The sequence below is a fragment of the Centroberyx affinis genome, unplaced genomic scaffold, assembly GCF_046629955.1.
Source record: "Centroberyx affinis isolate AG114_WGS23_722 - 3 ecotype Tasmania unplaced genomic scaffold, CSIRO-AGI_Caff_v1 ptg000824l_1, whole genome shotgun sequence".
NCBI lineage: Eukaryota > Metazoa > Chordata > Actinopteri > Beryciformes > Berycidae > Centroberyx > Centroberyx affinis.
Window position 1 is genome coordinate 315237 of NW_027279424.1, and position 16568 is coordinate 331804.

The following is a 16568-nucleotide window of genomic DNA, read 5'->3' on the forward strand; positions in this document are numbered from 1 at the left end:
CAACTAAACCAACAACTTGATATCAACATCAAAACATCTTGCATTTCAAGATGACATAAAAGAAATTGGAGTTCTTACCTAACTTTGATTCAGTTTGCTCCGACTATCCTCAGATCTCATGCGTCCGCGGAGTGCTGGATAACCTAGCGCCACATTGTACCACCCCGCATCTCTGTCTCCTCCCCGTCCCAGCCTCCAGCCCCCGGTCCCAGCACCGACCATGAACAAGCCCAGCACACACAAGAAAATCAACTATACCTGTCCTACTTATACAGTACGGAAGAGGATTAGGGCCATTATGTGAAATGTTTGAGTTCTGAGAATAATCTCAGAATTCTGAGAAAAAAAGTCTGAATTCTGAGTTTATTCTCACAATTCTGACTTTATTTTCACAATACTGGCTGTATTCTCACAATTCTGAATTTAAACTCATAAGTCAAATAAACGTTTCACATGTGACCCTCATCCTCCTAATACAGCAGCAAAGTCCCAGATGGCAAAGCATTTTCTTTTGACTGTCGGAGTTCTTCACACCAGTCAGTTCGATTCTGTTTAGTGATATGTGATCAGGTAGGCCTAATTAAACTTTAATAATAATAGGCTACCTACCAAGCATATGGCCCACTGTTTATCCATAACCATGGTTTCTTTTGGCATTAACATATTTTGCTGTTATCCACAATTCTTGAATTGTTTCAGTTCAAGTAAGCAAGCAGGTAAAGTCTACATCCTGCAAAACACTATTAAATAAAAAGGTGTACTTGACATATACATCTAAACAATATCTGCCTTTGTGACAGGCTCGAGGCAAAAAAAACAACTCTTTTAGAGCTAATATAAACTGAAGAGCAGAGGGTCTGCACAAGGTTGACATCTAGAGGACACTGATTGCTAATCACTATGGATATGTATTGCACATAACATCTCAGCTTGCATGGAAAGGACTGATGTGAAGTGAGATTAGTGTCATGGATCAAAACAGCAGAGGAAGAAAGACACACAAGCAAACATAATAACCAATGAAACAATGGCAGACATTGCAACTATTTATTGTACATTAAAACAAAGACTGCTGTTGGTGGGATGGTGGAAGAGCTGCGGGATCATACACACTGTATGTCTGCCACTTGCTTAACTGAAACGCATGAAGCTAAAAAATGGACATTAACTGGAGAATGCCTCATTTTTATTATAGTATGCTGCCTCATGTCTCTCAAACACACAAACACACTCACACCTGAGTCAGTGATAAATACCTATGTTTTATATCTATGACTCTGACACACTTTCTCTCCTGCATACATACAAATACATTGTGCGCTGGCGTATCACAAAGTCCCCAAACCACATACACACATACACACCCATTTCCATTGCTGTTCACTGTCTCCTGTGCCTGTGGAGTGTGGTGATGTTGAAGCTGACAATCCCATCAGACCTCACTAAGCATTTGAATCAATATATAATTTAATGATGGAGGGAAAGGTTGTAAAGAAGTAGAACTGAGGCTTCAAACTGCAGCTGCCTTCTTCTCCTTGTAAGTGGCCATCATCTTCTTAATCTCAGCTATGGCCTTTCCTGGGTTCAGTCCCTAGAAGGGAGACAAGCATGAGGATGAAGAGAGACGACAATAAGAATAATTTTGAAATACCCTATGAATGAATAGCACGACGCCTCATCTGCAGAGCACACATTCTGTTAGAGCAGCATGAGATGTGAGAGCCATACAGAGATTGTGGTGCGGTGGTGTACTTTTGTATTGGCAGGTTACCTTGGGGCAGGTCTTGGTGCAGTTCATGATAGTGTGACAGCGGTACAGGGAGAAAGGATCCTGCAGCTTGGACAGACGCTCCTCTGTAAACTCGTCTCGTGAGTCGATCATCCAACGGTAAGCCTGGGAGAGAACAGGATGTAAACCTAGAAACTCTTCATCTGCACGGCAATTTTTTAATGCTCATTCAGAAGATGATCAAATGTCCCAGATGTGCATGTAACTGCACATATACAGACGCACACGTACCTGCATAAGGACAGCGGGCCCAAGGTATTTGTCTCCATTCCACCAGTAGCTGGGACAGCTTGTGCTGCAGCAGGCGCACAGGATACACTCATACAGCCCATCCTGCACGGAAGAGGGGGAAAAAGGGATATTTTCAGACGACTGCAACGACTGGAAAACTCGTTACCTGTTCGTTTTTTCACCAAAATGCAAATATTGGTATACCAGTTTTTGTCTGTCCTCCACAGACTGCAGGTACTGTTCCTTCCCCTCTTTTGACTCGTCCTTCTTCTTCAGATAGGGCTCAATGGACTTGTACTGAGCGTAGAAGTTACTCATATCCTGTAATCACAATTCTGTAATCAAAACTCCATCCAGCACAACCCCAAAGAAAATGACAAAATGACACTTTGTAAAATGCCTTGAAAACTGTGATGACAGGCAAAAACACAATGGATATGAAAATTGTTATTCTGACGTTTTTTAAATTGATCCATATGGGGGACCACAAATCCTACAAATTGATATCTCTGTATCTGGTAATTTCATAACATCTGTTACAAGTATATTACAAAATGTATCAAGTTTGGCTAACTGGATTGAAAGTGTCATTTTACCTGATAGCTTATAGCCACATAAAGACTTGTATTTGCACCAAATTTCATGTAAATTTACCAAATGAGGAGCCAGATGGCAGCATTTTGAGTGTTTTATCCCCATTCATAGCGATGTTAATGCAACAATGGATGCATATGTTACGGTAAATGTGGAAGGTGGTAGGAAAAGCTGGTAAATGTATACATTAGTGAGGAGGAATTAATATTCTTACTCACAGGGACCAGATCCTTGACCACATACATGTGTGGCAGGGGGTATATCTTCGTTGGCTTGCTGATGTTGGTGTCAATCTTGTTGAGACAGGCAAGTGTGTTGCCCCCATTGATGTTCATTGCACAGGATCCACAAATACCTATATTTACACATAAAAAGTAGTTCTAGTGCTAGTACAATAACAGACATTTCTTTGACATATACAATTTGATTCCACAAATCAATGTCAATAAAGTTGAGTAGAGATCTTAAATGGAGTTTTTAAGAGATTGGCCTGTTGGTAAACTCACCCCTTGGTCTATTCCTTTAAATACACAAGCCTGATGTTTTCTTTAATTTCTCAGTAGTAAACGAGCCACATGACGGTTACTGACCTTCTCTGCAGGACCGACGGAAGGTCAGAGTGGAGTCCATCTCATTCTTGATCTTGATTAGAGCATCAAGAACCATTGGGCCACAGCTGTTCAAAGGAAGAACACAGCCAGTCAGTAAGTCTAGTAAGCTTTTTATTTGACCAAAAGGAAAACCCTGACAGTTGTTATAGCTGAAGTGCATTTTCGATTTTGGCTGCAGTGTCTCGTTGACAGAGGAGAGTTGAGAGTCTCCCAAGCTAATTAAAGGACCAGTTAGAGAAAAGGACTGGGAAGGTGCCAGGCTGTCAGAGCCATCTGCCTTAAATCCACCTGGAGGCTGTTCTCTGTTTCCATGTGCTCAGTCACTGCTTCTTGAACACCCTAATCACCATGCATCCATCAGTGCAAGTGAACATGACCAACCAGGACAATCACCATTTTATTACTAGTATAAACTATTATCAGTGTAGCAAAAGGTTATAGTTTACAGCAGACATTATACAAGATAAGCAGCAATATGTCAGAGTGTTAATGCTCATTGAGACCAAGCGCTCCTCAATGCAAAGGAGAAAAGCAAATCCAAGGCACTCTTCTCTTAGAAATAAGTTTAAAAGCCTTTATGTTAATGGCACATTAGCATCATGGCATGCAGCACATGACGGCACTTCCTCATCCTCCTCATTGCAATTGGAAAAGTCTGTATCACATACGCATTGAGGTCGATGTCATAGGTCTGCATGCGGGGCTTGTCTCCTGGAGTGTCTGGGTCCCATCGGTACACCTGGAACTTCTTTATTCTGGGCTGTGCGGCCGGAGCTGCTGCTGTTTGGGCATACCGCACCGCCTGACAGGAGGGACAACAATCAGCACAATCTCCTCCCTATTTTTGCCCTAACAGGCCATCTCACCGCAGCTAAGCTACATTCATCTGCATAGCTTCATGATGCACTTACAAAAGAATAATAATAGTTCCTTATGAAATCTCAGCGGACAGTAATCATTTAGATTTAAAAACCATCCATGTATGTGACTGAACAGAGTTCGAGCTAGCAATAGTGTTACATTACCACTCTATCACTGCTTATTATTCCAATAAATAGTTTATAGTTTTGCAGTTCTTTCCAGGAAACTCTTGTAGAAATTGACAGTATCTTATCTACTCCACCAAACAGACTGCTTACATTTTCTACTACATAATTTCATGGTTCTTTCCAATAAACTCCCCAAGAAATTAACAGTTCCTTTCTAGGAAAATATTAGGAAATTGGGGACCCATAAAATGAAGCATTACCAAAAGTATAGTTATAAAGCATACAACTGCGCAGATACAAATAAATAAATTAAAGTCTTACAGGATCAGCAAACACAATCACTGTGACAATGTCGTGAACTACTGAACATGGCTCAACATGGCTGATAATTTTAAATGGTGTTTATATTTGAATCAAGTAAAAGTTTTGTGTGACATAATTGTATTTAACATTTAAGAAAAGTCTCAAGCTGTTTTCTACTTTTGCTAGACAGCCCACTACCTGAAATGAGCTTGTCAGCCGGTAGCCGGTGGCCAATGTTTACAAGTTAGGTAACTCTTCCTGTCACGTGGGTGTTACAGCTTTTGGTTTTCACCTTCTACTTAAATAAACACAAGCTACAGATTAAACAACAAAATATACAATGAAAGTGTTGGATCCGTGTAACGATAGATGACAGGGGCTAAGGTTTATGTTTACAGGTGACCTGGACCTCCTCTACCTTTACATTAAGTAACGCAAGTGTCAGACTCCACTGCATAGACAGAGCCTTCTGCTATCAAAAGAGGATTTACTGTCCGCTGAGCTGAGCGATAAGCGCGTGTCTTCCTAACAAGCAGTAACAGTAACCGTTCGTTTAAACGTTTTATTTGTTCGTATAAATGTCACCATACCACCAGTCCGGCGGGGGAACGGAATGCCAACACACCACAGCGACTCAAGGACGAGAGACCAGCAACCGACATTTTGGAGTATCTCTGACCTCCAGTTCCTGCTATCCCAGGATCCACCGTAGCTGCGTCACGACCCTGGTGGGAGCGCGTATTTTGTTGACCGACGTCTCCCGGTTTTACAATCGGATACAAAAGAAATACTGTCTATTAGCAAACCATTCCTAGTCATTTGACTTGAATGTGACCATTTAAAAAAACTATTTTCGGCTGTGTATTTCCCACATGTTCTCCAGGGTAAGGGTCACGCACCTGCGATGAAACAGATCTGCTCCTTTCTAAAGAGTAGGTAAACCAATGTAATGTAACTCAAACCAAACAAACCCAACAGCATTCGTAAAGCACTGCAGTTACAATGGTTGAGTTTGATTCAATAACCAGTCGGACTCTTTCTTAGGTGTGTTATGCCAGCAAGCCCGGGCGGAGTATGGCACGCCACTCAAAAATGCCCCGGTGTATAAATCGAACATACTCAGTGCGCCGCTATGTCAGTCAGGCGGCGTGCAAAATTGAACTCACACACTGACACACCACACACACACATACAGTTGGAGCTGGATTAAGGTCACCTAATCCAGCGTTTCATATTCCGAAAAAGAGCCTGTGGCCAAGTTGACCGAAAACAAAAAATGGTATTTCTGACGTTGTCGTGTTGGATACGAAACCGCGGACCCGACAGATACTGGAAGGTTCAAGAACTTCTCAGACATGCACGGGTAAGGCTCGGACTAGTTCCTGGACCAGAAGGGCGAACGCTATAGCCATCCTACTGTCAAAGTGGTGTGCTGTCTCCATCATCAAGTGTAATTATCATGAAATATTGGCTAATCTTGTGATAACTTTGAATTGTTAATTATAATAGATCATGTGTACGCTTGTGTACTCATTCTCCTGCTCGTTAGAGATGCCCTACATGCTCGATCCGGTTAGAGAGATGACCCATCATCTTAATCTAATGTAACTAGCCTGATGATGACAGTAACCGGTAGTCATTCTCCCACAGCATTTCAGAGGCAGAAAGAACCGATGCTACGGTTTGGCTGTGCGGGCGGTGCGGAGGGCTTTCGTCTACGCCACCAAAGCTCGGAAGCTCAAGAAACGTAACATGCGAACGGTAAGATTGGGTCTGTAACAAATTGTTGATAAGTGTACGTGGGGGTTTAACGTTAACGTCCTCTTCGGCCCTAAATATGATGATGCTGGTCTGGGTGAGAACCTGAGGATGGAGCTGGATGCAGGGTGGCTCCTTTTCATCATGAGGCTCTCTCAGTAATTCAGTTCAGTAATATCTGGGGGGGGGAAATGGATTCAAAATGAGTGCATATACCAGATGACCTCACTGTTCCCTTACTTGAAATGTCCTAGTATTCTCCCTCATTTTAATAAATCCAATCTTTGACTTAATGCGGAATGGTTCAGAATCATGTGTTTCGTGAGGGAATCTTTGGGAATGTCATGGATTGGACACCACATCCCACCAAGCCCCATTAGTTGCAGCAGCGACTGCTGTAGATTCCCAAAGTCACCTTGTGGCACTTCTCATCAGGCTGTGTTATTAACTGTTCCTCTCTTCCAGCCACACCTTGCCTGTAATGTAGTCAGGTGCCACAATAAACCACTACGTTTTTATATTTGCTACACAGGGCAGCGTAGCAAGTAGGCAGACCGCCTTTAACCAGATGACCCAGTTTTAAGCTTCGGTGACGGCAACATCCACCCTGCCAAAGTGTCTCTCAGCGAAACAGCTGGATCCCTACCAGCTTCAGGGGCGCTGTTCTGACGCTGTTTCATCTGAGCACATCAACATGCTGCTAGATAGCTGACAGTGTGGTGTGCCGCTCACTATTCAAGTCAATTATTCTTCTAATCAGAGTCTTGCTAGGTACCCCTTATTCTAGAGAACAAAATTAACCTTTCATCCTGGCATCATGCAATCTCAGGTTTCTAGAAATGGGATGTGGAGCACAAGGGTCTAATATTGCAAATTTTAATTGATAATCTGTCACTAATCACGGTAAGTAATTTCTTGGGTGTTCATCGTTTGTTGTGGTCTATTTCTTCAGCTCTGGATCTCACGTATTGCAGCAGCATCACGAGAGCACGGCATGAAGTATCCTGCCCTTATGCACAACCTGATAAAGGTTAGTAGTCTTTCACCTCTTTATCCACCTTTTTTTTCCAGTTAACAGTGCTGAATATTGTACTAAGTCTCTCTACTCTCTTTATACAGTTGAAGACTCCTTAGGCTTTATTTCACGCTACCTGTATCTCACAGTTCCTCTTTTCTCCCCATATAGAGCAGCGTTCAAGTCAATCGTCGGATCCTCAGTGATCTTGCCATCACAGAACCTCGGTCATTCCTCGCGCTTGCGAAGCTGGCACAGGCTCGGCAAGAGGAAGGTTTCCGTGCAGCGCTGGGTGACGGCAAAGAGCCTGCTGGTGTCTTCTCACGTGTTGTTCTGCTACAGTAATGGACCTGCTGTAGTTATGGACTCACAATTACTGTGTTGTATAGACAGTTTGCTCTTGGATTGTGGAGATGTGCACACAGTAGATGCTTCTTCTTAGCAAATTCTTCAGAAAAATCACTGGAGTTCAGTGTGTATTTAGTTGACTTTTATGATACTGTGTTGATCCTCAAAGGATGAAGTCTCCTTGTCACTTGCCCCGCCCCCCCCTGCCCCCTGCAGTGTCTTGTTCAAGGACACTGCACTCCAGCTGGGCAGATGCTTACTGTCACAGGGGCTTGAAGGACAGTCTCCCTACTCACTGTGCTAGCCTGCACCCATGCTGGGTTAGTGCTGTCCAAATGTATTATATTTGTGAAAAAAGAATGTCACAATCCTGAATTTTCCTTCACGGACACTAAGGTGAGACCATTGACTGAAGTGATCTGGTGCCCCTGGGTGTTTTTTTTCCACTTGGCATTTCACGCTGCTGGCTTCGTTAACACTGTCGTAACTTGTTGGACTTCTTCCAGAAAAGCCCAGGTCAGGTCCGAGAATATGCAATGACATTGTAGCTTTAGAAGTGATTGAGAGCCTAATGTTATGTTAGAAATGTATTGTATGTTCTGATAAGTCATCGCATGCACATCGCCTGCACATCGCCATAATCCAAGATGGCAACTGACACTAAACACCAGAGTGATTGCGGGTCCATAGACAGACCTGCTCATGCCCCTTCCACTGATTTCAGTGCAACATCTCCCTCATCAATGCCAGATTCCCTGCTGCAGTGTTACCAGCTCAATGCTCCTCAGCAAAGTCCCCTCAAAATTATGTTAGAGGATGTGATTGTTAATTGCCATAATCCTACCTCTGTATACCATATGCATCCATTTGTTAAGGTATGATATGATGCTTCTGGATTGTGAGTTTTTACGGGTGGGAGGGAGCAAGAAGTGTCTCAACTTCACTTTGTAATGCCTTTTGTCTCTGTGTAAATATATGTATTTTACCTAGTCTTCTGGTAAAGTTGTGTTCATTAAATGTTTTGGTTCATTAAACATTTTGGTATATTTAAATGTTTTTTGTCTTGACTCCATTTAATGATAATGTCATGAGCAATTTCAAGGATATTGTATTTTAGGAAGTTATTTTACTCTAAACTATTTGTAGCTTTCAGGTTCAATAGTGATGTTTCTCTAATGGTCCTGTCTTGACCGAGCTCAGCTGATGCTCCTTGTTAGATGCTGTACAGAGATACAATAGAAGAGACATCACAGCAATGACAAGTTAGAAATGTGAGTTACTAAACCAGATGCAGCATGATGCAACTAGAGCAAAATCATTGTCCTTTCTTGCGCGTTTCACTATATTAGTCCTCCGCGGCCACCGTATGGTTTGTGGGCGGGGTTAACTGAATGACCTCTACCGGAGACAGCCACTGAGACTACCAATGAAAAGACGACGTACTTGCTGCTAACCAATCGGAGTTGCTGTTATTCAGGGAATTATGTTCTCTCTTCTGCACTTGCGCAAAAGGTTGCGGCGTGACACTCGTGTGGAGGAAGTGAAGTGACAGATCGGCAGCAGGCAGAGCCTCACGCTCCAGACCGGCCCAGCTAAACAGTGTATAATCTATTCTGTGGAAAATGTCCTGGCTGTTTGGCCTGAACAAGGGGCAGCCTGAAGCTCCCCCTGGTCTCCCGGTTCCGCCTCCACCACCTCCGCCGGCTGGTGGCTCCGGCGGCTCCGGCGGCGGCGGAGATAAACCCAAGGACAAATGGAGCAACTTCGATCCCACCGGGCTGGAGCGAGCGGCCAATGCGGCCAAGGAGCTCGACAAGTCCCGTAAGTGTTCAGGATGGCAGATGGTTCTGCAGTGCCACCGGAGCCGAGCCTTCCTCCTGATTAGATTGCATGCCTTTTTTCCACATTACTGACCTGTGTAAAGTCATGCTACACATCAGCCAGGAGAAGCAGGTGCCACCCTCACTGGTTCATGGTGCTGCTCGCCTCAGTGATACTCATGCAGCATCTTAGCTCACCTGGCCCGCACGGGCAGGCAGCATTAATACATTGTTTGGCATCATAAACCTATTGGTTGGCTATGAGAGTGACGCTGTGCTGCACTCACTCACCTTCATCCAAGGGGATGGGTTCAAAGGTCATCAGTTTGCTGTCAGGCTTGCATCACCCACATTCAACCTGTGCCAAATACATGCAAGCATTCACCATTTGTATATTGCTTTCTTTTTTTAAAGATTGCCAGCTCACTATCATGTTAGCTAGCCTGACACTGGATGATGTGGTATAGTGATGTTCATCTGATAGAGTGTTAGACCTGCCTCACCTGTGAGTTGTGTGTTGTCTCTCTCCTCTCATCTCAATCCAGGACATGCCAAAGAAGCTCTGGATTTGGCTCGCATGCAGGAGCAGACTGTTCAGATGGAGCACCAGAGCAAAATGAAGGTACAGCAGAAACTGAACCTTCGCTCCACAGATTCCTATGGAAGTGATGCTTCCCTCTTTTGATCTGGTGTACATTCGACCTTCTAGTGGTTCTCTCTGCGAATGAAGTTAATTTTGCTACTATTCAGTTACATCAACTAGAGAATATGTAGGAATCAAGTGATTCACTCTCCCTCCTGTTACCCACCCGCTAATAACATAGACGTATGCAGTTATACAGACTATTAAATGAAATCTGTAAACAAAAATGGTTTCAGATTGGTGTTCCTGAAGTAAAGCCTAATAAGATGGCCTAATGTGTACATATTTATGTATCTTTGGTTGTAAAATGGTTGAGTCATTGATGGGGACACAATGCATATACACAATGTTCATATGTGTAGTGCTTTGATCTAACAGGCTTTTGGCACTCCTTGTGATGCTACTCCTTTGTGTCACATGACAGGAGTACGAGGCAGCAGTGGAACAGCTCAAAGGTGACCAGGTACGAATCCAGGCCGAGGAGCGGAGGAAAACTCTGAACGAGGAGACCAAGCAGCATCAAGCGGTGAGAGCAGAACATCATGAGGGTTTACTTATAACAGTAGAAAGTAGAAAATGCTGCAATACATGCAGGATCACTTCAGCTTCTCTTTTTTAGTATTCTGAAGTGAAAAAAAAGATGATTTTTCTGTCCGATCACAGAGAGCTCAGTACCAAGACAAGCTGGCCAGACAGCGATATGAGGACCAACTTAGGCAACAGGTGAGGTCATCTCCTGGAGATTGAATGTAAAACGTTTTTGATTAAAGTGTAGGACAAATCTGACAATTTTCTTTTTCGTACAGCAAGCCCTGAATGAGGATAACCTCCGCAAACAGGAGGAGTCAGTACAGAAACAGGAGGCCATGAGGAAAGGTACGGACTTAGCACGACTGACAGAATCTCTGTGGAAGTGACCGACTGATACTGTGGAGTGGAGTTTTATGTACTTGTCTTGTGTCCTGGTGTCTTTAGCAACGATAGAACATGAGATGGAGTTGAGGCACAAGAATGAGCTCCTACGCATCGAGGCGGAGTCTAAAGCTCGGGGCCGCGTGGAGAGAGAGAACGCCGACATAATCCGCGAGCAGATCCGTCTGAAGGCAGCAGAACACAGGCAGACTGTCCTGGAGTCTATAAAGTAAGACGCACCGACTCATGAGTCTTGTTGCAGTATAGTATTTCTATGGATGATTAGAGTGTCCCAAAATCATCTTGGCAGTTGGCACTAACATCATCTTTAGAGAATGGTATATTTACTCATCTGTATCTAAAAACATTGTACACATGGTAGCAACCAGACTGGATTACATGTATAATTACACAGTAAGTATGTAAGACCACATAACATAGAAGCATACTAAACAAACGCGGGCACCAGCACACCAGTGCATCGTATAGAAATAGTCAGTTTTGTATGTCAAGTAATCGGGTGATGTAGAGAATAGCGCTGCACATAGATAAGAGTGGTGATGATGCGGCATAAAGGCCACGCCTACAAAGTACGGTACAAGTGCGAAACTCTAAATTTTCTATGGGCAAAACAATAACTCAACATTTTCTGTGGTTGCTTTTTCTGTGTTCTAATAATTTATGTGAAATGCATATGGTGTAAATAATATGTCGTTACTGTTTCATGGTTGTCAAACAACAGCAATATCATAAAATGTTTTTTTCTTGAAGTCTCAAAATGCTAGCATGACTCCTCGGGGAATACCACTTGCACCGCACTTTGTGGGCGTGGCCCATTTGACACGTCACGCCATTCTTATCTACTGTCAACACCCAGAAGGCATGCTGACTGTAAATGTGCATTTGCTTTCAGGACAGCAGGTGCTGTGTTTGGAGAGGGATTCAGGGCCTTTGTGTCAGACTGGGACAAAGTCACAGCAACGGTGAGACCTTTGTTTCCCTCCACAATCACTTTATGTGTATGAGTATGCAAGATAATAAGTGCTTACAGGGGTGCTTACAGGGGTGCTTACAGGGGTGCTTACAGGGGTGCTTACACTGAATTTCACTGAAGAAAAGTCTGAGCACCCAGAAGAATTTTCTGGTCCTAATGAAGTAATCACTACTATAAAATCATTATTTACTACTATAAAATAGTTATTTAGGTGTGAAAGCCTACACAAATATTATGTGAAACCACAAATGCACCAGACACCTCCCATTCACATTTATTTAAGCCATTCAGTTGTCTGTAATTAGATTCACTCCATTCTAAGTTAAGTTTTATTTTATCTTATTATCCATATTTCCATTTGCTAGTATAACATAGTTGTTAACAGACACATTGGTAACCTTGAATTTTCATTTAAAATTTTGCACTCTAGATGTGGGCAATACTTGAGTGTAGTATAAATGGTGAAATTGAGAGTTATTCCCCTTTATTATTATGGGCTCTTTGCAATGACCAATATTGTGTTGCATTTTTGAATGTTGTGTAATTGTTCCATCACATCACCAGGTGGCAGGACTGACCCTTTTAGCTGTGGGAGTGTATACAGCCCGGAACGCAACAGCGGTGGCAGGACGCTACATTGAGGCTCGGCTTGGGAAGCCGTCGTTGGTCAGGGAGACGTCCCGCATCACTGTGGGAGAGGCAATCAAGCATCCCATCAAGGTAGCTACTTGGGAACTGGCTTTGGTTCCTAGTTAACACTATGTTGCTCCAGTGAACGTAAACATAGATGTTTTATTGACCCATTGCACCCATTTTTTTTTTATCTGATATCTCCTCCCCTGTCCTTTCTCCTCATCCACTTAGATGACCAAACGGCTGAAGAGCAAACCTCAGGATGCCCTTGAGGGAGTTGTGCTCAGTGTAAGTGGCAGCATTTAAAGCTAGTGAGTCTTTACACCACATATTGGAAAGGTGCAACAAATACGTTCTATACATTTTATTGTTCATTTTGTACCCACCTACAACAGATGCTTTTTTTTCTGTCCACTTAGCCTACCCTGGAAGAGCGTGTGCGTGACATTGCCATAGCAACCAGAAACACCAGGCAGAACCACGGCCTGTACAGGAACATTCTCATGTACGGCCCTCCAGGCACGGGGAAAACTCTGTTCGCCAAGGTACACCCCAAGATTTAGATCAGTGTCAGAAAGATGAATGATGTCAACTGGGATACATAGGAAGTGATGCTTTGCCTAATTGTGAGGTATTTCTCTTTGCATTGAGCAGAAGCTGGCAATGCATTCTGGGATGGACTACGCAATTATGACAGGGGGTGATGTGGCACCCATGGGCCGGGATGGTGTGACTGCCATGCACAAAGTTTTCGACTGGGCCAACACAAGTCGTCGCGGGTACGCTAAGATTCATAATCAAACCATACTTTATGTTACTGACATGGAAATTAAGATCATGTGCATAGAAATAGCAATACCGTCCTCATCAGTTATAGTATCAACAGTCATAAAGTAATAACCGTATCAGCACTTCAGTTATCTTGTCTCTCTCCTGTCACAGACTGCTGCTGTTTGTTGATGAAGCTGATGCATTCCTTCGCAAGAGATCCACTGTAAGTCTTTGTGTATTTCATTAGCCAGAGCCCTTGCAGTTTCCTCCCTTATTAACACTTCCAAAATTCACTCTACATTTTCCTTTATTCCAGTTAATTACATCATGTGCAATCTGCATTCTCTTTGTTTTTTAGGAGAAGATTAGTGAAGACCTTAGAGCCACTTTGAACGCATTTTTGTATCGCACTGGAGAACAGAGCAACAAGTAAATATTTACATTCTGCACTCCAACATGAACCTTAAATGTGTACGCACTACTTATAACATTTTCACTTGTGTGTACCACACTAGCTACTCTCCAACTCCGACTCTAAGCAGCTTGATTTCTGGTCATTTCCCGCAGGTTTATGATGGTGCTGGCCAGCAACCAGCCGGAGCAGTTTGACTGGGCCATAAATGACCGTATAGATGAAATTGTGAACTTTGCTCTGCCGGGTCCTGAGGAGAGGGAGAGGCTGGTGCGACTGTACTTTGACAGATACGTGCTGGAGCCCGCCACTGGAGGGAGGCAGTGAGTACAACACCACACAGCAGTACAGCTGTTAAAATAGGGCACTAATCCAAGTCACTGCACACTGAGATGCATATTGAAACAAGTAATTAGTTTCACTTTGACAATTTAAAAGATAAGTGTGTGTGTGTGTGTGTGTGCGCAAACCAGCAAACACACACAGCATGCACACATCTACCAACCCAGATTTAGAGATATTAATTCTGAGTGATTTTTTCAGGAGACTTTTGAGGTTTGACAGTGTGATCCTTGGCTGAAGGGCTGTGCCAGGATCAGGATTAGATCCAGGCCCTTTGAGGTGGAGGCCCAGAAACAGCCTGCTGGGCATGTGGAGCCCAGCCAGCCATGCTGAGGCATTAATTACAAAGGAGTCAGATGGGTGTTGGAGGCTGATAGGTGGGGGGTGACACACGTACAGGGCAGAAGGCAATGAGCTGAGCTGCAGAAGCAGAACATTCTAATAACAAAGTCAGATAAATTGGTGTCCAGACTAACAAATCTGCATTCACTTTGTTCGCCCCCTCACTGTGTCGTCTCTGTGTTCCCTGTTGTGTTTGTGTGCACCTTTCTGCAGGAGGATGAAGCTGGCACAGTTTGACTACGGTCAGAAGTGCTCTGATATTGCAAAGCGCACAGAAGGCATGTCAGGCAGAGAGATCTCCAAACTGGGCGTGGCCTGGCAGGTACGACCCCTGCATCCGCCATGGATCATCATATATCGTCATATGTAGAATTCTTGTATTTATAAAGGAAGCTAATGTGTAAATCTTAATTACATGATGCTGTATATCAAAATGCTACATCATTTTCATTAAGTAATTGAATGTGTGGACCATGTGTGCTGTGTTTCACGTTCTTGTAGGCGGCAGCATATTCCTCTGAAGATGGGGTCCTGACTGAGGCTATGATTGATGCTCGGGTTGATGACGCTGTCAAGCAGCATCTTCAGAAGATGGACTGGCTGCATGGAGAGGGGGCAGAGGCGGAAGGCAAGAGCACTCCACCTCCGCAAGCTGGGGCCGCAGGGAGCAAGATGGGCTTTACTCTGCCCCTCAGTGAGGCTCCCCAGGCTCAGGAGGTGATCGCTCCGGTCCTTGAGATAAATGCAAAGGAAGAAGGTGAAAGTACACCACCTCCTTCAGACATCGAGCCATCAGCAGAGGGCAAAAGTGCCATCCCAGAAGAAGAGCTGGTGTGTGAAGATGCTGTCAAAGTAGAAGCTGAGACAACAGCCCAACCTGCTGCCTCCACTCCCAGTGAGGGTGGGGCGGAAAAGGAGGGCAAGACTGTACCTTCTCCTCCAAAGGATGGAACCCCAGTTTGAGTTTTAGGGTTTAATCGGTGGGGCTGCCTGGATTAAAAAAAGGTTACAGCGTGCTGCCCCCTTTTTCTTAGTAGTGTCTGTCAGTGTATGTCCACAAGTCTGACTCTGTCTTTATGACAGGAGGGGGGATGGGGGAGAAAAATGTTAACATTTCATAACACAAATGACGCCTGAGACTGGAGTTTGATCATTCTAATATATTATATGTAAAGATTGTAAAAGTGTACTTTACATGGAAACCATATGTCTGTAATTATATAAATGTCGTGCAGAGTGGGAATTCGCTGTTGAAATGATTAAATGGATGTCTGTGTTTTATATACAGTAAAAGCTCCAATGTTTCTTACAAACTTGATTTTTGTGGTAAATCATAATTGCTATATGACAATACAGAAGCTGTAGCTAGAATTGGCTAATCAGACACAAATTGAAATCACGTTTCTTGGAAAGCTACATTTTAGTCTCTAAAGTGGAAATGTATATTTATTATGCGCTCGTGCTGTCACACAAAAACTTGGCATGTGCAATATTTGTAGAAAAAAAAATCTTATAGAATAAGCTAAAGAAAAGATGATGTATTTACAGTGACCGATCCTGGCAGTGACACTCACTGTGGTTAAATCCGGTGTCAAGCGTTAATAATATATATGGCTCTGAGAGGCAGAGAGCATAGGACAAGCACAATGCATAATGGTGAAGGTGCGGCAGAAGAGGAGGGGTCAAGATTGGATGAGGCAGCGATCCGCTCCCTAGAGACCATTTCCTATGGGAATCCACTTGGGATTTCAATATTTCACAGTAATGGCTGAGGGCTTGAGACAGCTTTCTTTTACAAAGCCAAGTCAAGGGCAGGAAGATGTCCCTGGCATATGGGATAGGCTACGTAATAAAGCTCTGTCACTGTCAGACATCGGATGTCTTCAAGTGCTATCATGCATGAGTTCAGTGCACATAAACAACCAACAATTGTGAGTGGGAAAGTCAGATTTGATATGATATCCAAGTTTCTATGAGGTCTAGAGGAGCAGTGTCAATTAATAGCTAATAACATGATTAAAACATCAGTTACAAACCTGAGGCATTTAAAAATAAACAAAG

At 43.5% G+C, this 16568-nt stretch overlaps 3 protein-coding genes across 3 annotated transcripts; 2 read left to right on the plus strand and 1 right to left on the minus strand.

Moving 5' to 3' along the window:
• Positions 1-1033: 1033 nt before the first annotated feature.
• sdhb (succinate dehydrogenase complex, subunit B, iron sulfur (Ip)) lies at positions 1034-5218 on the minus strand. The gene is made up of 8 exons (XM_071520738.1): positions 5108-5218; positions 3894-4027; positions 3205-3290; positions 2833-2969; positions 2225-2341; positions 2021-2122; positions 1772-1894; positions 1034-1591 (listed from the first exon to the last, which is right to left on the minus strand). The coding sequence occupies exons 1-8, from the start codon at positions 5177-5179 to the stop codon at positions 1511-1513; spliced, it is 852 nt and encodes a 283-aa protein (XP_071376839.1). The 5' UTR covers positions 5180-5218; the 3' UTR covers positions 1034-1510.
• Positions 5219-5667: 449 nt separating this feature from the next.
• Positions 5668-8667, plus strand: mrpl20 (mitochondrial ribosomal protein L20). Its single transcript, XM_071520761.1, has 4 exons — positions 5668-5880; positions 6168-6278; positions 7228-7305; positions 7462-8667. Exons 1-4 carry the CDS (start codon positions 5794-5796, stop codon positions 7633-7635), a joined length of 450 nt encoding a protein of 149 aa, XP_071376862.1. The 5' UTR covers positions 5668-5793; the 3' UTR covers positions 7636-8667.
• Positions 8668-9175: 508 nt separating this feature from the next.
• On the plus strand, positions 9176-15796 carry atad3 (ATPase family AAA domain containing 3). Its single transcript, XM_071520737.1, has 16 exons — positions 9176-9459; positions 10004-10080; positions 10526-10627; positions 10765-10824; positions 10908-10977; positions 11077-11242; positions 11927-11996; positions 12572-12727; positions 12872-12928; positions 13060-13185; positions 13295-13419; positions 13583-13634; positions 13770-13840; positions 13979-14146; positions 14721-14829; positions 15009-15796. The coding sequence occupies exons 1-16, from the start codon at positions 9261-9263 to the stop codon at positions 15468-15470; spliced, it is 2070 nt and encodes a 689-aa protein (XP_071376838.1). The 5' UTR covers positions 9176-9260; the 3' UTR covers positions 15471-15796.
• The last annotated feature ends 772 nt before the right edge of the window (positions 15797-16568 follow it).